Source organism: Hesperophylax consimilis, chromosome 11, assembly GCF_061612785.1.
Source record: "Hesperophylax consimilis isolate HC1 chromosome 11, BYU_Hcon_1.0, whole genome shotgun sequence".
Classification (NCBI taxonomy): Eukaryota; Metazoa; Arthropoda; class Insecta; order Trichoptera; family Limnephilidae; genus Hesperophylax; species Hesperophylax consimilis.
In genome coordinates this window covers 9,976,582-10,000,000 of record NC_142846.1, presented here as the reverse complement: position 1 = coordinate 10,000,000, position 23,419 = coordinate 9,976,582, and the positions used below count along the sequence as shown (strand labels likewise).

General features: G+C 36.9%; 1 protein-coding gene across 8 annotated transcripts in view; it reads right to left on the bottom strand.

The window, feature by feature from the left end:
• Positions 1-1,577: 1,577 nt before the first annotated feature.
• Positions 1,578-23,419, bottom strand: part of Isha (Insulator su(Hw) mRNA adaptor) — a 36,961-nt gene continuing 15,119 nt past the window's right edge. For 3 of the 8 annotated variants that reach the window (XM_089637276.1, XM_089637278.1, XM_089637279.1), the window contains exons 13-22: positions 23,240-23,352; positions 21,888-21,920; positions 18,760-18,881; positions 12,305-12,435; positions 11,441-11,889; positions 9,943-10,206; positions 7,682-7,845; positions 5,719-5,835; positions 5,350-5,403; positions 1,578-5,163 (exon numbers count right to left, since the gene is read on the bottom strand). In XM_089637276.1, coding sequence (XP_089493402.1) covers positions 3,614-5,163; positions 5,350-5,403; positions 5,719-5,835; positions 7,682-7,845; positions 9,943-10,206; positions 11,441-11,889; positions 12,305-12,435; positions 18,760-18,881; positions 21,888-21,920; positions 23,240-23,352 — 2,997 coding nt within the window. In that variant the 3' untranslated portion in view covers positions 1,578-3,613. The remainder of the gene's footprint in view (positions 5,164-5,349; positions 5,404-5,718; positions 5,836-7,681; positions 7,846-9,942; positions 10,207-11,440; positions 11,890-12,304; positions 12,436-18,759; positions 18,882-21,887; positions 21,921-23,239; positions 23,353-23,419) is intronic. The other 5 variants (XM_089637281.1, XM_089637283.1, XM_089637277.1 and 2 more) reach the window with 4 other exon arrangements.

The following is a 23,419-nucleotide window of genomic DNA, read 5'->3' as shown; positions in this document are numbered from 1 at the left end:
CTACAATGTTTCGTTTGGAAACGCTGACATTACGAATGATCAAAATCGACAATGGTCATAGTTTTCTCCTTTAGTTATGAAATGGTTACCGTTATACGAATTACAAAAATTTTAATTTACTGAATGCGACATTTTATCTTAATAGGCTTATTTGCTTTAAAATATATACAATTACACTATCCGCAAAACTTATACTCATTTGCAACCCGTGAACGTTTGGAAAATTTGATACATTGCTACTTCCATTCAAAAGGTTGTGCATCACTGCTTTAGAAGCAACATTGTTGTTTTTGATTCAGCAGATCAAAAAACATGGAAAAAAATCAGTCAAAATAATATATTATGTAGATGCTGGAAATAAATGTGGAACTGGAAGAACATAAAGTGATCCATCTGTGGAGATTATACAAAAAACACAGTACATTTCAAAACAATGATTTATTACACATTTTACTAGACAAGAAATTTGAACAAGTCAATAAAACAATTAAATCTACATAGTTAAAAGAAATCAAATTCAAAAACCACGCTTGAAGTGGTTCACTGATCTTGAATGAATTATTTTATAAAAAAGAAAAATCTACTTGAAATCATTTACAAAGAAGGTCACCGCAAATGATAAACAAGAAGTGTGCAAACTTCAACTGGAGGGAAACATAAAAAATACACAATAAGAACTTACCTATTATAATTGATCTAATCTAAAAAATGATACAAACAAATAACTAAATCTTACACATCTAAAACACTTGAAGCAAAAATCATGATTAAGGAAGGTTATTTATTAATTTCAAATAACTCTTTTTGTTTATCTTATGTTAGACATAAACTTTTCAAAGAATTAAAATATCACAATTCAAATGATAGACATAGTTAAAAGAAATAGTTAGACAGATATGCTTTTAAAAAACATTTTAGTAAGAACAAAACGTTTAAGTTTGCGATACTTGAATCCTTTTCATGCTCAAAGAATGCTTTGATAAATATAAAAGGATTTTTAAAACAGCGTTTTAATTCTTTGAAAAGTAACACCTTCGATTACACGATAAACAATGTTTTAAAGAAAAACATTTTATCTGAAAGAATGGAGATTGAAACAAATTTTACTTATATTTAAGCCAAGAAATTAGCATATTTTATAATATTCCTAAGGTAGTTTTTTTATTAAATTTTAAATATAAATATTCAAATCATTGAAAAAATTTAGTACTCAAAATTAAATACATTTATAAAAAAATATACATACACTATCTCAAAAGCATTGATCTAATTTCACCTAAATCCATCCCCAAAAGCAATAAACCTAGAGTCATTCGAATTTGATTTTAATTTGGCCCAGGTAATTAAAACAAAGTTTATAAGGATTTTTAAATAAATAATTTTTAAAATATCTGAAAAGGGGAATAAGAACATAAAAATCTTAGTTTAATTTGAAGGACTATAAATTTAATTAGTGATCATTTATAGTAAAAGTGTCTTAATTTTAAATATAATATTAACTTTTACACGAGTTAATAATGTAATATTTGTGAACCTTTTAAAAGTAATGTGCTCTCATATAATTATATGTTAGTCTATAGGTTTTGACTTTTCTAAATATTTGATAATCAACCATGTAAATAATTTATTTGATTTCGTATAAACCAGTATAATCTGATTCAATTAATTATTTATTATTTAGATTTACATAATTTATATTGAAGATAATATTGGAGCGATATAAAGGCATCTAACTGGATAGAAAAGACTCATTATTATTAATATTTATTGCAGTTTTAACCGTAACCAAATCAAAAATGAAAAATAAAACAAAACTTAAACTAAGATTTACATATTAAGGTTTTAAACAAATGACCGCCACTTGTGAGAAATAAAATATGAGATTGTAAGGCATGAACGATTTTATAGAAGTTCTCAAAAGGTTTTACCACAAGTACATTCTGCAAGCCGCCTTTGGCTGCACGCAGTAAAATCCAAAGTAACGGATTGCAGCGCAGTCCATTATGAGACTTTTCTGCAGATGCGCAGAAGTATTTAATAATATTGGTATGATGTTATATATCGTCAACTTAATTTGTAGAATGCTTAACTACCATTTGTCAAATTTCATAAAAGGTGCAAAAAAACCTTTTAGAGAAAAAAATTAACGACAGATTATTATTTTGAATTGTTTATTTTAATTATAATATAAAATTATTTGTAATTTAAAACTTTCTATTTTAAAAGGTGTTAGGAAGTTTACTTAATTCAGCAAAATGGATATATTACAAAGTGTTTTACTGTTCTAAGCAGGACGAATTTTAACACCAAATAGCATTAAAATCTTATTTTTGGAGTTACGCAATCTACGAATTAAGCCGACGATATATGTAGTAATATGAGTAAAATCATGATCTTACTATTGGTAGAGGAGTGAGTACACTATTTTCAATAATCTAATGGATAGATTATTATGGATGTTGCATGACGCATACATACCTGACGTAAAAACTTATTTAGAAGCAACTGTTGAATGTGGTTCCTTTTCTCCGCCACGAAATGGGTTATTACGGAGGTTTTCTGGTTTCATCTAACCAGCAAAGTTGTTGCAAGTTTGGTCAGATTCTCTATAACCAGTCATTCCAGGTTTGGTGAACATCTAACCAGTGAGACGGGTTTTTCCGGGCGGAGGCGGCATCTAACCAGTGAGGCGGGTTATTCCGGGCGGGGGCGGCATCTACCTAACCAGCTTGAAGTTTGCACACGTCTGACGGAAACAGAATGAATAAAGAGGGCAACATTATTTATGCGAATACAAAAATGGTGACAGTACCTTGCCCGGGTCACTCAACTTGAGCGCCCGGGCGGGTTCCTCGGGAGACGCGCCGTAGAAGTGGTTGAACACAGGACTCCAATTCACCTACCTTGCGTATCCAATAGTCTACACCTTGTTACACGGTTGTTATTATGTATATTATATGCCTAAGTGCAAATCCATCAATTCATAATGCAAGTCCACTGTGCTCATGAAATCTCTAATTGACACTAAAATATTTGGTTTTTACATTCAAATGTTTGGCAAATAGTAATATTGACAGTAAGCTGAATTCTTAGCAACTATTAAAATCTATTTTAATTACTAGGATTTCTGCTAGGAAATTGCATTAAAAATGACAAGGAAATTGCAATTTAGCCTACTTTGGAAATAAAGTATTTCTGATTGAAAAAAAGAAGTGATTAAAGAAAAGAAGCTATTTGTCAACAGTTTGTATATGTAATAAAATTACCAACAAGGCACTGAATTTATTGACTATATAAATATATATATCATATTATGTATAAAAAATTTTACAAAAAATATCTTTGGTATTAAGTACGAGATTAAATCGTGTTTGTCCAAAAAAATTACAATCTCACAGAGACAGCAAATGATTTGCGCATTTCATAAATAATTATTATAGTGTAGTCTTTGAATTTGTTTATCCTGTGTTCACCACAATCACAGCCGTGCCGGGACGAGGCAGTCACTCTCGGGAGCTAATAGGTATCGCAATACATAAAACAGTAACTCTATTTATTCATTCGTTAACGTGTGTCGCTAGCAGAAGCGCAGGCTGGCGAGGGGGGGAGGGGGTCAAGGGGCTTCCTCCGTGTTCTCTGTGCCTGGAGGAGGTTCGTCCCTGCATGGGGTGCCTCGACCCTCTTCGGGGCGGTCTGGCTCTACGGAGGAAACCTCCGGCGCTGGCTTGCTCTCTTCCTCTACGAGGGATCGTTCATCTCGCACAACGGGGGTTGACGAGGCTTCAATGAAGGTGGGAGGTGGGGACGCTTCTTTCACAGCACAAGGTGGGGTGGTTTCTTTCTCCCAGCGAGGTGGGGTCGCTTCTCTTTGGACGGGAGCTGGTGAAGCTTCTTTCTCTTGGCGAGGTGGAGATGAATCCTTTTCAAAAGGAGGTGGCGAATCTTCTCTGGCTACCGGTGAGGCCGCTCTTACAACGGGAGGTGGCGAAAGCTCTCTTTCTATCGAAACTGGTGAGGCTTCTCTCAAAACAAGAGGTGGTGAAGTTTCTCTTTCCACAGGGGATGGAGTGGCTTCTTTCACTTGTGCAGATGGTGGGTCTTCTCTCATGGCGGGTGGAGGTGAAGCTTTCCTCTCTACGGGAGATGGTGACGCCACCCTCACTTTTTGAGGTGGCGGGGAATCCGCCATCATGTCTAGTGGATAAGCCTCTGCGACCTTCTCTACTAACGCAGCAACTGGTTCACTGTCTTCTATCTTCGATTCCATTTCTGGGCTTGCCTGTGAGTCACCATTTTCAACTGATTGGATGTCACTGCTATCTTCCAGCCAAACTGGTTTCTCTGAAGGTGTGTCATTGCTATCTTCCAACAAAATTGGTTTCTCTATTGATTCCTTGAATATATCCATTCCAGTTTCATTTTGTTTTTCCTCCTTTTCGATAACAGGTTCCTTCTGTTTTTCAATTGTAGGTTCCTTGATATCTTCAATAATTTCCACAACATCGCTGGTTTCCTTTTCTGCCCATCGAGAGCCTCTAGGTGCTCGCTCTTCTCTCTCTCCGCGAGATCTCCTGTTCTCTCTAACCTCCCTAACCTCGTTTCTACCCTCCCTAACTTCGTTTCTTCCCTCCCTAACCTCGTTTCTTCCCTCCCTAACCTCGTTTCTTCCCTCTCCCCTACCTTCAGCACCTCTTCCTTCTCTACCTTCTCTCCTCCCTTCTCCAACCCTGCCCTCTGATCCTCGTCCCTCTGAACGCCTTCCCTCTGCTCCCCTCCCTTCTCCGCTCCTCGCTTCTCTTATCCCTCGAGGCGGACCTCTTGGGCCTCCCCTTTCGAAGAAAGCATCAGGAGGCCCATCGAAAGGAGGCCTGTCAAAGTGCGGTGGGCCATCAAATGGCGGGCCATCAAACCCAGGCCTGTCAAATGGCGGACGACCCGGGCCGTCAAAGTGTGGTCTGTCGAAAGGTCTATCAAATGGTCGATCAAACTCTCGTTCAAATGGAGGTCTCTTGAATCCTCGCGGCCCTGGGCCTTCAAATGGAGGACCTTCAAATGGAGGCCCGTCAAATGGTGGACCATCGAACGGCGGACGGTTGAACTGTGGCCCGTTGCCTCCACCAAAGCGTGGACCAAATGGTGGAGCTGGTCCATCCATCCACATACCTGAAAAAAGTATGTTCAAAAGTTGTATCTAACAAAACAAATACTTAGGCACACAAGAAAGACCGGTTCATTATACACTTATTTTAAAACGATTGCCAAAGTCAATGCAAAACACAAAGCGAAAGAATTAGATAAGATATGAATGATGCATTATTTTAGCAAGATTTAAAAATAATGTGTACGTACCACCAATCATGGGGCCCCTTGGTCCACAGGGTCCCATGAATCTCATTTGCATTTCTGAAAAATGGTACAATTCCAGTAAGATAAAAATCAAAATTTCATTATGACTGAAATGAAATTTTGAAGACAAGAGTTATTTTGACAGTTACAACAGCTTTTATGGATTAAATCTTATTGAATAAATTTTTTGTACATTTTATTTTACATTTACGTAGCAATCTAGCAACAACAAACAAAAACAAAGTGCAAACAACCAATAGAAACAATTCTACAGAGAAGTCTAGAGAGCTAGAAAGAAAGGTTATAATGGGGCTCTCAGCGGCGGGACCTTATTGAAGAAACTAAAGGGTAAATTTTATAAGGGGGGCTCACCTTCGCGACCAATTCTGAAGGGGGCCATAGGCGGCAGCGGGGTCCTATCCGTGGGAGACATGGGTCGGAGCGAGGCCGAGGGCGGAGCCTCGCCTAGCAAACCATCTTGTTGAGGACCTTAGGTAAACAATTGGTATTTATTATGGGTCAGCTAAACCAAGGCGGATGATATAATAATTTAATCATTGAAGACAATATTAACGACTCTCAAATGAAAAATATTTGCTCTTGTGTCCTGTTCAAGGTTGATCAAAGCAAAACGAACTCTAAGCAGAATTCTTGCCTGAACAGATTATGCAATAATTACAATAGCGTATTATCCAAGGTTGATATTTTCAGTTGCAAACTTACCAAATTACAAGAGGTCCATAAAAGAATATTTCTCCGATGGTTTATGTCTCTATTGTTTATATCTCTATTATGGTTTGATTTATATCTACAACCTCTCTCCATGGCTATAAATGAATTGTTTTGTAAATTTTTCGTTTTATATAATCTTTTGTTTTGTATAAATTTTTTAATTCATATTCCTTTCTCACAAATTTAATTTACTTATTCCATATTATGCTGTCTCAGTAGAGGAAAAGTCATAAGGAGGAAATCCATAATTGGTTTTATTTTAGCTTTACAATACTTATATACAAACTGATTAAATGTAAACTGTCGATTTTCCGAAAATTAATAAAAAATAAAAAAATGCGTGTTGGTTTCATTGATGATTTTATTTAGATGAGACTCGAAGTGAAAAATTGTATTCACTTTGCTGTGGGTCGAACCTCCAACGCTTTGTAACAGGGTGTGGGAAGGGATAGGAAAATGGGCTTGACTAAAGGAAAGGATGGTCGGACAGCTGAGCCTTTTGACGTGGTGGCTTCAGTTAGTATGGGGCCAACAACCGCGGTAAGGGTACTCGGAGTAAGACGGAAACTTCTGAACCCGGTCCCCCTAATTGCTCTCACAGTGGAATGACTTCAACGAGATATTATATAGCGCCTTTAATCGTTTAACTCTATGGTTGATTTCTCCACTTAAAGAGGGGTTGGAAATGTTATTTGCATGAGTAGGAAGCTATCAGTGTGATCAGAGCCAAGTTTTTTGCCATAATAGAAGTAAGCCAAACTGAGCCCAGTGGTCCAATGGAAAACCCAAAGGGCACCGGATCAGTAAGGCTTTTAAACGACTACTCCATGAATGGTTTGTTTCATCATATCACAACAAACCCCAAAGATTTGATAGAAGTCATAAAAGGAAAATATTTTACTTAAAACATGTTCTGTTTGTTGTTTATTAGGCATTTTGCAGAACAATAAATTACCTTCAATATTCATAATGATATTAAAAAAAAATCTGTGTTGTCAGGTTAGCAGGAAATGGTTTTCCCTTCGATTTACAAAAAAAAAGATTTTTTAGAAACAAGGAAAGCTGGACATCCACTGCGCTACCTTTATCAAGCATGGCATTATCTACGTCAGCCCTGGCCAACCCGCGCCCATACGTGCGGCCCTGTTAAATATGTTGATTACTATAAAAATACATTTTTTGTTTGTTCAATGTGTGTTTTCTTTTCACATCTGGCTGTAGTATTGTTTTCTTCACATTTACCTGATTGTACTTTCAGATTACCTCTGCAATAATGTCTGTACGTGCAGCCCTTTGTAAATTTTAGGTCGACAATGCGGCCCGGGGTGCAATTTGGGTTGGCCAGGGCTGGTCTACGTGATGGCTTTAACAATAATATATTTTTATTTAATTTCTTGTCGGCCACTTAGATGGTTTGGGCATGTAGAGGGGATGAACGAAGAAGGGGTGAAAGGAGCATACATGACGCGGAAGTTAATAGTATAAGAAGTCGGGGATGCCCGAGGAAGACATGGAACGATCAAGTGAGTCCCTGAGTTTTTTTTTTCTTCATTTTTCTTCAATGTTCTGTTTTGTGTGTTCAAGTTTAATATGATTGTCTTACCATCCTTATGGTTTCTGGGGTGTTTGCTGGGAGGAGAGTCCGGTCGGTGTGGCCTCTGACCAGGGCCATTGGCCATCTCCCACAAGCGGTCCTGGAGGCTGCGTTCTGAAGCTGCCGCCGCCACTGCGCCACCGGGGCCTTCCGAGCGCTCGCCGCTTCCGGCCCTGTGCATAAAAATATATTAATTCAAAATGTAAAAACATATACATGACATGCACATATTGATTGGAGAGAAAGGACAAATATCGACATTGTGTATGGTGCAATTTGTGGAACACAAACACAAAATTACTATACTGCTAATTAATTTCCACCAGAGATTGTTGCTACTTTAATCATACCTACGTGGGGTAAGTCAAGTACCTTACGCCACTCGTGACATTTACTCCGTAATATTATAGTGTAAGAGGGAACGAGTATAGATTAATGCAATGTCCTTTTCTTTTTAATATAAAAAATGAGAAATAATTTGACATATTCTTCATTTTTTTTTTTACATTAAACTTCACATACTAGGCCCTGAGTAAAATAATTTCCCTCAGGGCCTATGTCATCTTTGGGGATGCTGAATGAACGGTCCTTTTGATGAGAGGAAGGAGTGAACATGGGTCTTGAAGAGACCTATGTTGTAGGAGGGAGGAAACACAGAAACCGGCAAATCGTTCCACAGCCGAGCTGTTGAACTCAAGAACGAGTCGTAGAAACGAACCATTCTAATGTGACAAATGTTAGCCATGTACAAATGTTGGGCACGCATTTGACGTGTTTCCCCGTCTATGCACCGGTGCCGAAGTAATCAATAATAATTATAGTTCCTCTAAGCATCAACCCAATATGGTTGTACGCACATATTGTAAAGGAATCCATACAAATGATTGTATGATGCTTTTCGACTTCGGCACCAAACTTAAACTCTAATTTGGTAACCATAATAATTTCTTTGGATGAACTGTTATAACTGAAAGAAAAAGAACAGCACTCCTACCTGACGCATGCTTTAACCTTTTGAACGCGTTAATTTGCTCCGTTTTATCTATACCCGTACGCGGTACATATTTTAATGAAATGTCAAATTATAGCATTCTGACATAATTTATTGGACTATATAGACAGAACAGACTATTCTCCACAATATGAAAACAAATCCACGTGTGTCAACACTCTTAGATGTTTATAAAAACAAAAACATAAAATTTTATCCAAAGACGTACCGTATCTTTTGAATGTGGTCCCGCCATTCACTCGGCGTGTGTGTACTTAGGCCACTGCGTTGATAGACACAAGTGGGACACCATGATCACTTATCATTTTTAGTTATGAAAAGTTGTGAATGACATACTAGTACTAACGCCATCCGTTGACAAAAATGTAAACTAAAGGACTAAAAGGCGCGAAGAGGCGCACTTGATTATCGATCTTTTTTTACGAAATAAAATTTTATTTTGAAGAAATTCTTGTAGATGTCAGCATCGTGATAGTTCTACGAATGTCCAAGTGAGCAAGAAATACATTTATGACGAAAGAGCGCTGGAATATCGGCCGTCAAAGTTTCCGTATCAACTGTTGATACAGCCGCGTGTGAGTATAGACTTTTTGCCGTAACAACAGTTGATACGGCCGCGTGCAAAGAGTTAAAGATTGCAATCTGTTTGTTAAGATCCCTATTATATCAAGCGGTCTGTTGCTGCAGTTAAGGATTTTTCAAGTAATTTGGAGCTCCAGGCTTGAGGTGGCTGCTTAATTCAACAGTGGAGCGCACTTGCGATTTGTACAGGGTCAGAAGTTGGCTACTACATTATTAAAGCATCTGCGGATCCTAAGTACGCCCAGCTTTTGAGAGGCTAATAACTCTGGCTTCGATGGAGCCCCGGTGCATTTAGAATTACACCAAGCATATCAATAGAAGGCATGTTGGGAAGATTGCTTCCATTGCAGGAGACTAGATTATCATTTTGATCCCTTTTAGACGTAATCAGACATGATTGGGTCTTTAAAACATTAAATTCAACAGGGTTATTCTTACCCCAAGAGGAAACCGTCCATTATTAAAGGATTAACTAAAATCAGGAAAGGTTTTAGTGGTGCTGTCAACTGTTAAAGGTATCATGATTACAGCGAAACACTCATTAAGTATTCATGTAAGAGGTTTGGTTTTTTCAGTCCCTTGGAAAACTTCTTAAGAGTGTTTCACTGTACTACAAAATGAACAAAGGATGAATTCAGGATCATTACGAAAGAATTATTAATAAATTCATTTTTACCTGCCGTCTCCCCTCCCGGACCACCTGTTATTACCCCTATCCCTTCCTCTGTCCCTATCGGCTCCCCTCTCCCGGTCTCCCCTGTCGCCTCTGTCGGCTCCTCTCTCTCTGTTGTTGCCGTCTCGGTTGTTTTCATTGTTCCTGTCTCCGCCTCTGTCGGCTCGGTCAGGGCGGTCGGGACGGTCGGGTCGATCAGGACGATCAGGACGGTCAGGACGGTCGGGACGATCGCTGCGGTCTCTCTCTCGATCTCGCTCATGCCTACTGAAGAATTAAAATTAATTATTATTTGGCTTGAAACTCTTTTCATATAAAATATGAATTACCCTTTTTTAATGTTTTTTATTGCATTAACCATTTATATTTATATTAACTGGGAAGACTTCGGTGGCTAGGTCATGTGGAGAGAATGACCGAGCATCAAGAACCAAAGTCCCTGCGGAGCTCAAGACCGATAGGGAGAAGGAGCCTGGGAAGGCCAAGGTTAAGATGGAGCGACAACGTCCTCAAAGATTTGTCTGCCTTGGAGCTTCGAAACTGGAGAGAGCTGGCGCGGGACCGAGATGAGTGGAGGAAGACTCTTGAGGAGGCCAAGACCCACCAAGGGTTGTAGAGCCAAAAGTGATGATGATGAACCATTTATATAGAAAAACTGAGAGTGCTTTTTTTGTAATCAACATTAAAAATCTCCGATACCGATAAGAATTAAGAGTATTAGAGTAAAGTTAAAAAATTAACATTCTTAATCATCCAAGACAATATTAACCACTCTCAAACGTGGAACAGAAAAGGATTCGGTCACATCTAGGAATTGAGCTCAGGACCTCAGCCTTGCCGGGAAATTGCTCTGACCACTGAGCCAATTCGACCATATCAACTGTATCTTAACTTTTTTTAACGCTAAACTAATGTTTATAAGACAAGGGTTTTTATGCATAGCACAAAGGATAACAAATTATTATAAACAATAATTAGTCGCCTGAAATATCCATACAAATTGTAAAGTTGGTTGTTTACAGGTGAAAAAATATAATAAGCAGTAATTGTCGATTGAAGTACTAGTACATATTGAATTATTTGGCGAATATAAGCTGATGTAGCTCAGTGGTCCAGAGCGCCTGACCGGATATCAGAAGGTGCGGGTTCAATTCCCGTCGGCGGCATTTATTTTTACTTGGGAGATATTTTCAATTTGTATGGATATTTCAGGCGACTAACTGTATCGTACTTCCACTAAGAACTGTCAACATTATCTCAATTTTTTTTTATGCATATTTTTTCAGCTGCTATCTTTATGCAATATTCTATCTGAATTAAATTCCAATCTAGATATTGTCTTGGATAAATATAACCATTTTTATTTTAACATGCGACATCTATTGACTTTTTCCAGTCCAAGTTCAGGATGAATGTTCAATATTTTTGGTGGAATAACTTATTGAGTAATATTTCAAATTGTAATATTTAATCATTGAAGTATTCATATTAAAATTCTTACTTGTCTCGCCGTCCACTATCTCTGTCTCTATCCCTCCTATCCCTGTCCCCTCTTCTGCCGCCATCTCTGTCTCTTTTCCCGTCTCTATCCTTCCCATCCTGATTGTTCTGGTCCATGAGGTGTCCCAGGGCAGGCGGGGGCTGAGAGGTGACAGGTGGGGGGATCTTGGTGTTGGGGGGAGGAATGGAACTGTTGAGTGGCGGCATATTGGTGGGGGCGGGGGGGATGGAAATCGGTGGGGGTTTCCCCAACATGGAAGGCGGGGGGACGTTGAAGGAAGGCGGCGGCAGCGATACCATGTTCTTGTATTTCTCAGCCATCTGAATGTCCTCACGTGACAATGGAGTGCCTATCTTTGCGCGCGCGTCTAGCGGCGTGGGAATATCTTCTGTGTTTTCTATTTCCATGGGATCATCTTTGCGCATTTCAACAATGGACATTGGTGGCTGCTAAGATAAAAAAAAAATCACAAAAATTAATACATTCAAATTCAAAACACCTTTACTGTACAAAAGATAAGTCAACACTATTTCAGTTTTAGTAACGGACCATAATACCACAAGCCATTTATTTGCAGGAGCAGGTATTATAGTCCATTACCATGACTGAAGTAATAAGTATAGACTTGTATGTACGTGACAATGTATGAATGTGATTAAAGCAAAGATTGTATACCAACAACGAGTGGTTTGGCAATCCATCCTCTCTGCAAATGAGATAGGCTTTGTAAATGATATTGCACAAACAAAAACTGCTCTATTAATACAGTCATCACCGCCACTGAAATGGTACAGGGTTTGTCTGATTTGGAAAAATTCCGTTGAAAGCCTGGGGAACTTGAGCTAGTAATATAATATAATGTACCTGGTGCATGAGCGGGGGTCCCAGGCGGGGTGGGGGTGGCGCCAGGAGCAGTTGCGCCGCCATGTGCTGCTGCTGTTGCTGCTGGTGGTGGGCCAGCACGGCTTGGAGGTGCAGCGCCTGCTGGAGACCTGCTGGGTCAATGATAAGAAATTGAATTACATGCGCCTTCCACATTCTCTTCTTCTTCCATCTCTCTTTCTGGTACATGCATCATTTATGGAAACGAGAAACGAGGTGGGTGGGCGGAAAACAAGAATTTAACCATTGAAGAAAAAGTGCATAAATTGCAGAGATGTGCAAAATGGGTACCCAAAACCATTTGAAATGCAAAATGGAAATGGGTCAAAACTTTTCCATTTGAAAATGCAAAATGCAAAATGGTTTTTAGAAAAGCATTTCAAAATGCAAAATACCTATTTTCAAAATGCATTGAAAATGCAAAATGGTTTCTCAGGTCAAACAATCAAAATAATTATAGAATTTTTAAACAGTTTTGTCATTTAATAATGGACATCAATGTAGAACAAACATATTACATGATGGTAAATCAAAAAATGCCACGACTACGGATTATGAACCACAAAAAATTTGCGCGGGACAAATGTTGCCAACGTAAAAACATAGAAACTGCTATCTAACATTTAATATTACAGCGTCATGGCCCCATGTTCAGTATTTGAATCAGTATTTTTTGTAATGGTATCACTCAATTGCCAGGGCTCCTACCAGGGAGCAACGTGATAAATGTAAATTATCTCTCATAGCGAGGTTGAGGACCGACTGATATTTGGGGCTTATGAAAAAAGGATGAGTGGAGATAGTAGGAAGAATGTTGCAAAAATGCATTTAAAATGGAAATGCATTGAGAAAAGCATTTAAAATGCAAAATGCAAAATGGTTTTTAGAAAAGCATTTAAAATGCAAAATGGAAAATACCCATTTTGCATTTCCATTTGAAATGGATTTATTTGAAATAAAGTACATCTCTGATAAATTGATATTTACATAATTTTTTTTTCATACAAAATGGATTTTTAATTTGAAATTCATTAAATATGATTTAAGATTTTCACGGCCAAAAGTACAAGTGTCCATCATCAGGGCACATCTGCCCTGATGATGGACACTGTAACGTTGTCCGAAACGTTGGCTAAAGAAGGAGTTAGCTCAACACGGCATAACACCCCAAAAACAAATAACAAAAATGAAATCCATTAATTCGAAATTTATTTATTATTTTTGTCCGCCTACGAAAATTTGAAAGACAGCCGTGGCGGTAAGTGCCGAAAAATTTATTTTTACATTGTTATACATGGTCCTAATTAGTATTATTATTTTGAATCAATTTACAGTGGAATGTCGTATTTTTTAGAATTTACACCAAATATCTGAATTTAAAGGGTCGGCTGCGAAATTTCGATTTATGCGTAAATATGTTGTATTTTTACGAATTTATTTCGAATATCTGAATTTAAAGAGCCGGCTGCGACGGAATTCGGCCGCGAATTCTCGATTTACGCAGAAATATATCGCAATTTTACGAATTTATTTTGAATATATCTGAATTTAAAGGGTGGGCTGCAAAATCTCGATTTACGAGGAAATATATCGTATTTTTACTAATTTATTTCTAATATCTGAATTTAAAGGGCCAGATGCGAAATTTCCATTTACCTGGAAGTATATTGTATTTTTACAAATTTACTTCGAATATCTGAGTTTAAAGGATCGGCTGCGAAATTTTCGATTTACCCGGAAGTATATTGTATTTTTATGAATTTACTTTGAATAACTGAACTTGAAGGAGCGGCCGAGGAACTCGATTTTGGATTCCTTTTTTTCATAAAATTTCGAATCACGTGGGAATTTATTATTATTATTATTATGTAATGAGCAGGCAACATTATGCTGATGCGCTCATATCTGATTTCACAACAAGTTTGACAGTAATTGAGTTGTTTTAAGTTTGAACTAAGTCCTTTCTTCTCTCCAAATGTGAATCCAATAGAGCTTTGAATTGATTTATATTTGTTGCATCGATGACATGTTGTGGGAGTTTGTTCCAAGCATCCACTACTCTATTTGCAAGGAAGTGTTTTCGAGGATTAGATGCAAAAGGCGTTTTGGTAATTTTTTTCGAGTGTCCACGGAGATTTATATTTTTATTAGTAGTGAAGATTTCTTGGATGCTAGGGCAACTGTAATGTCCAGACAGAATTTTGTAAGTCTCGATCAAGTCACCCCTTTCTCTTCTTTCTTGTAAGGTTGGTAATCTTAGTTCCTTGAGTCTATCTTCGTATCGTAGATCTTTCAGAGCTCTTGGTATTTTTGTGAAACGTCTCTGTACTCTCTCTAACAGATTTAATCCTTTGCGAAGTAAGAACTCCATATTTGGAAAGCATATTCCAGGAGAGGTCGCACATATGTTTTATATATTTTTAACATCATGTCCGGTGTTAGGTCGAGGAAGGTTTTCCTGATTGGATATGTTAGTGAATTTGCTCTTTTCACAATTCCAGCGATGTGTGGTTCCCATCATTGTTAATTCTTAATTTGATTAATCCCGTGGATTTCGAATTAACGAGGTTCTACTATAATGAGGAGATCTACAATTGGTTTCTCAATTAAGTAAATAGCACATGTATAAACCAAGTATTTTGTAACTGTTGATTTCCCTAACATAAAATAAATAGATAAAGGATGGTACTCTAGTAAATTTAGGAGGGATTTTAAAAGTTCCTATGTGAGAACAGTTTATTTTTTATCAGTTACTTCATCATAATTTCATGGAGAGTGCGCTGACTCCAGAAAAACAATACTATTTGCAATTAGTATCCTCGCATATAGCACCATACTAATTGAAGTAGGGAACTTTATCAAAAGTCAACTCTTAAATTAAACCAGCGTAAAAATAAATGCGGTAAAAATAATGCGGTTTTTGACATTTTAAAACATCGGGATTACATATTTATTATAACATAATTTGGTTTTGCGAAGAAAAAAGAAACACGTTCCTGTATTAAAATCTTACGACAAAACTTGTAATATTGATGATAAAATGATGATGATGCTTACAACCTATACCTGGGTAAAGTTGCCGAATTCCAAAAAAAAAAAAATAACACTTGAATTTAACTTAATTACTAATGGAAATAACTATATAAGTCGGGGGAGATGTAAACATGTACAAAATAGGTTGTTAATTTGGGTTATTTTTAATAAGAAAAATATAACTTCAATACATATTTTACCATCTCCCTGACAAACAGTTGTTTCTCGTAGTAATTAAGTTGAAACAAAGTTCTATTTTTAGTTATTTTGCGTATTAAGCGCCAGGCGGAATTCAACAACTTTATCACAAATTTATGTGGTGTGAGGCACATAATTCAAAGCTTAGTTAAAAAGTTCCCCAAAACTTCAAACATTTGTTACGAAAATCCAGCTGTTTCTTATAGATTCTAATAATCTGAAAATTTGTTAAACTAAACAGGTTTGGTTTTTAACTGTTCATATTATAGAGACTATACTGTAGATACGACTGCACAAACCATCAATGTGGCGGAGCCAATGAAAGTTATGCATTTGGTGTGTAGGTAGAAGCAAAGGCGGGGCGCCGCTGTGCGTAGATGCGATCTGAAGTAGTACGGATGAGCTAAGTGTGTAAGATTAAGAAAACCCGACCCATCGGAGTACAGCTTGATGCTAGAGTATAGATATGCGGCGGGCTACTGAATTTGATGTATTATGAATTACAGAGCTTGAATTTGCTCTTTCAACTAGTAAAAAAAAAAAAGGCAGATAATCGAGCGGCGTATTTATGAGAGAATTATGTATTTAGAGTTTTGTGATCAGAGCCAATTTTTTTGCCATACTAGAAGTAAGCCAAGCGGACCCCGGTGGTCCAATGGAAAGGCCAAAGGGCACCGGATTCCGCAAAGCTTTTAAACCACTATTCCATGAATGGTTTGTTTCATCACGTCACAAAAAACTCCAAATTCTAACGAACGACAACTAGAAATTTTAAGAACATTAGAAGCATGTTTTGTGGTTGGTACTTTTACTAAACACTTGTATGTAATATGACCGGGCATCCATATTTTATAAAAGATAGAAAAATAAATAATAATTCTTTCCAGTTTCCCCTAAATTATACTGGATGCCATTAATGAAATCCTAAAAATAGCCAAAAGTAATAATTATTCATATTTAACTTATTAAAATATTTTCTTATAAAGTTACAGTTTTCTTACAAATTCCCCAAACAAAATTAACGTGTTTTCGAAATTTCGAGTTCTCTTTGAATTTTTCAACAATTGGAGTAAAAACGTGGTTAGCGTTTTTGACAACATTTTTCACATTTGATTATCAAATTTTATTATGTAGAAATAGTTATGTTTATGTTAAATACATACACCGGAAAGAGATACACATTTCTGAGCGTTCAGTTTGCGATTTGGCCGAACTCTTTCGAAAAATCAAATCTCCGAATATTAATATGGAAAGATTTAGGGGGTTTTTCAGTATCTCTGATTATGTTCTGACCAAGCACTAATCCGCGGATTAGTCATTTTTTCGTTTTCACTATATCTGAATAACGCTAACGCTCGGGTTAAAGTTAGATTTGACTAATCAGTGCTCGAACTTCACGTTAGGCGCTATTCCTCGAATCAAAGATGGCGTCAAAACATTCCGAGTTTAACAGCTGAGAAGTGAGTCGAATTTTGTAGAATGAATTTGAATGCTTGTATGATCCATCCTGAATCATTTGATTGTGTTCAAAATAAGAAACAATGTATTAATTCGACACGAATCTATCTACAATGACCTGATAATCAACATGGCCGGCGTGGTCTAGTGGTATACGCTTCCGACTACAGATCCGAAGGTCGCGGGTTCGAACCCGGCGTGCGCAAATAAATTTTATTTGATTAATTTGTGTTATTTCACAATTAATTCATTTAAAATAATATATAGTATATTTGCGGCACGTTCCAGAGTGGAAGATACTCTCAGTATCGCCCTGGTGTAAGACCACCATTCAGAATTGAAACGTTGCTTGAAATGGCTTTAGCCGTGTTTGGTGACCAGATCTGAATAGCCAGGTACTTCCCCACCTTCCTCTTCCCCATCTCCCTCCCCTCCCCAATACCCTCAGCCTCACAACATACCCCAATTGGGGATGCCATAGTCTCACTGGCTCCAGACGGGAGCAGTTGGGACTCTTGTGCGGTAATACTGTAAAAAAAAAAAAAAAAAAAATAAATAACATAACCAAAAAAATGCACACTTCGCGGTGTACGGACTGTGACGCATGACAGCCGTGGCAGTAGATGGAGTAACTGCAAACATTTTGCGATGTTGCCAGACTATTTCGAGTGTTATCTATCCGGAAGTTCGAAACAATGGTGAAACGGTCGCCGTTGAATAACGAAGTTATTCTGAACTTTAAAGCCAGCCAACGGATAGCTATTCAGATATTTAGCCCGACATAGTGAAATACCCCCATAAACTCCTTACTGTAGTTTAAAGCCAATGAATCCACCTGTATTTCAACGTTATTCCCATATTTTTAGGTTTTATAATTAATTAATTTTTATATCCTTAAATTTATAAATGCGCTTTATACCCTGTGCTTATTTAGGGCTATATTGAATATTACTATTTCTGTAGATTGTCTACGGTCTACTGAAAATATCTATGTAGACATTAAAAGGAAAATGATTATGAAAAGTTTAGAATACAATTTTAAATGGCGCCTACATACAGATGTACACATTACAAAACATCAACTGGAATATTCTATGAGAGGAACATTAGTGACATCTTTTGGTAATCAAGCTGGCAACTAAACATATCAGCTGATTGCGGGAAGATCAAAATAAATTCATGTAATATCACCTATTATTATGATGTGGTAAACTAAAATAATCTACTTCTTCTTTCGTATGGTGGGGGGTCAGAGGGGGACATCTAGGTCTGCGAGCCATTCTAGGACCTCAGGCGTCGCCATGTGAACCTCATCAATCCCGCCGGGGAATGAATGGAGCGGGCATTCGTTGACTACATGTTCGGTGGTCTGCACCGCACCACATTCACACATCGCCGACTCTTTAAGGCCCCATCTGTGCATCATGTGGGCACAGCGGCTATGGGAGCACCTTAACCTATTGATGGCGGACCAGGTTTTGCGAGGCAATGAGAACCCAGGCTGTCTCTCGGTGGGGTCCTGTATGAGATGGGCATTTCCCACATTGGCCATTTGCCACTCAAGTTAAAATAATTAGATCAGATTACAGCGAACCCCACTTATAAACTTCTCACTTAAGAAGTTTTCAGGCCAAAAAACTATTTTTCGGTTCCTTGAAGACAAAAATGGTCCAAAAAATCCCACACTAGAAGTTTTTACCCGTCCCTTGTAAAACCTTATTAGAAAGTTTTACTGAAATACGACTCACCTGTCTGGGCAGCTGGTTTAAATCCAAGCAAAGGTAGAGGCAGGGGCAGGGCCGGGTGGGCGGCAAAGCTGAGGGGCCCAAGAGGTGGAGGCAAGCCAATGGAGGCCGCATCCACTCCCATACTGGAAATTGGAAACAAATTAATATAAGAACAATCTCCTATTTTTTAGCAACAATTGTAATACAGATAGCAATGGAAATGTACATTTTTTTTTACTTATAACCTATAACAATTATATTATTTTACTTATAACCTGGCACAGCGCGAGTGTAAACTGTGCATCTCTAGTTAAGCTTAGACTTATGGAGTATTCTTGTTATAATGAATAATGATTTGTGTGCTTGCACATTAATTTGACAAGGCACGGTGTCCCTTAAATGCCCGGACAAAATAAAAACCATTAATGAGAATGTAACATATTTCGTGTTCGTTTGAAATCCACTGGACCAACGATGAAACTAATTTCTACTAAGTAACAAACTCCCATTATCTAAGATATAAATAAGAATTCACGGAATTAAAGAAGGCTGTTGAAATTGTACATTTTGACATAAAATTTGAGATCATCTCCCCCTAACCTACCCTATACCAATTTTGAACCAAATCAGTTGAGAGCTCTAAGATTTCAAGATGGCCACCAACCAAATCAGTTGAGAGCTCTAAGATTTCAAGATGGCCACCAACCAAATCAGTTGAGAGCTCTAAGATTTCAAGATGGCCACCAACCAAATCAGTTGAGAGCTCTAAGATTTCAAGATGGCCACCAACCAAATCAGTTGAGTTTTCGAGAATTTTAAGATGGCCGCCGAAATTTGGATTTTAGATTCAAGTTCATCTCCCCGTATAGGTATAAATGTTTTCTTTCCAGTTCTTTGGTAACCTTAAGAGTTTCACTGTACATAAATCGCTTTCAGTAATTTTCAGACATTTAGAGAAGGAACAATAAAAATATAGATAAAATAAATTTTAAAAAAACCTTGAAAAAAAATATTTACTTGCCTCCCCCTTTCTCAAAAACCTCCCCTCCTCAATGAAATACAATGAAACCCATTTTAAAAGTTCCCAAATAAATTTCATGCTTATTATGCACCGTAATACAGGGTGTCCGGGGGTAAAGTACATAAACTCTGGGAGGTGATTGATTCTACATGAATTAAAGTAGAAGTAAAAAAAAAAATTTAAAAATTGATTTCGGAAACCGTTTTAGGTAGTTTTCAGGTTAAAAAAAAAATTGAATTGTTTGTGTAGAAAAATAAATATTCTATGGAAAAATATTTTTGTGCGGAATTTCGAAAAAAAGGTATTTTTCTTTTTTAGTTCTACCGTCATGTAGAATCACCTCCCAAAGTTTGTGCACTTTACCCCCGGACACCTAGTACAGAGGCAGTTATGAAGAAAGCCCAATATTCTTGGAATCTGGTTCAACTTGTCTATTCTCTATCCAAGTTAAGAACGACCTGCTGGCGTACCAAATTAGGTTTGTTCTGCGCATACCACCCTCCCCGCTTCGTTCCTTCACCATCGCTCGGCTGCGATTCCTGTCTCCGCTCACAATTCAGTATGTCCTTGGCTTTCGTTCTAAGTGCCCGCGCTTAGAGAAATTAACCCATTCAGACCCTGCGATAAAATGGATGTTCAGCCGATATGTCCAAATTTACTATCACCAATTACGAAAAACAAAAAAGGACAGGTACACATTATTTATGTGTTATTTGTATGACTATTCGATTTGCAACGATGCATTTTTATAATTCAAGGATATAGATAGGTAATATATGTATAAAATTTGTGAATGTTGGTGTTGATCGGTTTTATTTACGATGTGGTCAATGGTTAAACGGCATGTCAAAGTAAACAATACCTCCTTCAAAATAAGTAACGTAAGACGACTCATGCAAGAAGGTATCGAAAAAGTTACGCCAGAGCATTGGAGTAACTTTGTTCGACATATTATTGGTATCGAAAATTTTTTTTGGAATATCGATCACATTGTTGATGAACTCGAGGACAATAATAATAATTTGTTAGCTTTTGACATTTCAAATGAATCATCAGAGGAATTTTTTTTTTTTTGTAACGGAAATGATGATATTTTCAACTTTGGATTGATTTCTTAGCTGATTTGATAAATATGATGCCAAATAAAGTACAATATATATTGTAATACTATCATCATCATTATTAGAATATATAAAATGTTTTGTTTTAAATAAACGGGGGGACCTTTTATTTATTTATATTTTAAATAAATAAAAGGACAAATGTCGGTAGACAAATAAAATAAAATTTCATTTATTAAAATAGTGGGTCTGAATGTGTTAACGCTCGTCCTTGTAGAAGTGGGGAGAAGGGGCGGAGACATGCGCGTCCACGGGTTGTTCTAATGTTGGACCGAGAATAGTTATCATTATGAGCAGGGCTGCCTCGAGTGAAGGAAAAACGTAAACAAAACACTTTTCTTTTGAACTATTACTAGGAGACACCTCCTGCTATGAGCTCATATGGTACATGTAACACCAATAAATAAATTACATAATCCCAAAACAGACAACGATAACATATAAAAAAAATAACAAACAGGCCACCAACTGGAGAAGAGTATGATAAAAATGAATGAATAAATAAATAAGAAGGGTAACGTATTATTTTTTAGGCAATAATTATCAGCCTGAAACACCTGTATAAATTGAAAAAATCTTCCGAGAAAAAAATACATGCAGCTGACAGGAATTGAAAGCGCAGTCTTCTGATTGCCGGACAAATGCTCTACCAATTGCATACGTCGACTTATTCAAAACCCGCCAAATTACTCAATACGTACTGGTATTTTTTGCTCAAAAAATAATATGTTATCCTTTGTGCTATGCGTGAAAAACCTTGTCTCTTAAACATTAGTTTATCATTCAAAATAATAATTGAAGGAATTTACTGGAGGAATGAATGATGATTGACAAGTTAATACAAAATCTTATCAATAACGGTCACATTTTTCATAACAAAAACATATCATAAATTGATGAAATGATGATGATGAACTGTAAACTTGACTTCAGCAGGCGTAAATATGTAAATGACAGACAATAGCTTAGCAGGCATAATAGCTTTATTAGTAAAATTTCATAGGTACCAGGTTTTTTCTACGGGAGAATCAAGCATCGACCTTTAAAAAAGAGCACATACTTTTATATCTCCTGAAAATGTGAAAAAAACCCTATATATCTCAAAAGTAGAAGAAAAAATTGCACCCTATAATGGCAACACGGAATATATTCGGTAAAATTCTATGGTTTAGTTTTTGTGGGAAAACATCATCTTTTCAGTTTCTTTCTTGAAGTAAATTATCTTCAGGTTTCGGAAACTGTTAAAGTTCACCTGCTTTAAAATATTCAATGTTAAGGTTCATTGCATCATCGGGTTTAGCTTTTATATGTGTTGGCGAAAATTCGATTCAGAAAAAAAACACTTCAAAGACATTTAGCGTCTTCGGGACGGTGTTCACTAATAATAATAATAATGATAATAATAATAAAAAAACTGTTTTCAAAAATCTGTCTGTAATATTAAAAAAATCTGTTAATGAAAAAATAAGAAAATACACATATTTAGGAAATGATATAAAAAGAATTTGGCATTCTCAGACTATAAACATATTACCATTTTGGCTACTGGCATTATACCTAGCACTCCCATTAAAAATTTAGGCGTATTAGATCTATCAAAAAATTTACAAATAAAAATGCAAAAATCATCATTTTAAATACATGTAGGATAACGAAAGATTTTTTTTAAATATTTTTGTTGAGGGATCAGTGGATTTATAGGTAATGTTAGGAGTCCTACCGAAGTCCTAAGAAGTAGGTTTTTATCGACTGTTGCTGTTTTTACACAGAAAACTTTTAGTTTATGTTATGTGTTAAAAATCAAATTTAAACTACATACACAGTGATGGAAACTCGTAGTACAAGCTGAAAACTGGTGAATCTACTCATAAAATATCCAAAAAAAAAAACTTCTTTGAATCACAATCTGAGCATTTCGATTTAAGCCTGCGACAAACCACGCTATATTATCGTAGTTTGGCCAATTTCAGCGATCGCTAGCCATAAACACCCATTGGTAGTGTATGGCGAGCGATATGCTGAAATAAGCCAAGCTACGATGCGTATAGCATGTTGTGTCGCCTACCTTAATTATTATTTAAACTTTTTTCTTTTTTTCAGCAACTAAAGGGTTAAAAAAAGATTTTTAAAGACCTTTAACAGCTGATAAAACCCACTAACACAATTTACTTGAAAACGAAAGCTCAAATCAAAAAAGTTATACACCAAGTTAGATTCACCAGTTTACCGCTTGTACTACGAGTTTCCGAACACCGTGTGTGTTGAAAAGTAGTAAATGCACACACATATCACAAAAAAGTAATGCAGGTTAGTTTTTAAACTACACAGTAATAAAATAACAAGTCAGGAAGGTGCTTACTTTGGGGGTGGCGGCAGGGGAGACACGATCATCGGATTGCCCGCTGCCGCCAGCAACACAGGAGGAATTGCAGATAGTTCAGTCTTTGGCACACCTTCTAATACACCGCCAGGCTAGAAATAAAGTTCATTTCACAATATTAAAAATGCAATGTTATGTCAACACACAATTATTTTCAGA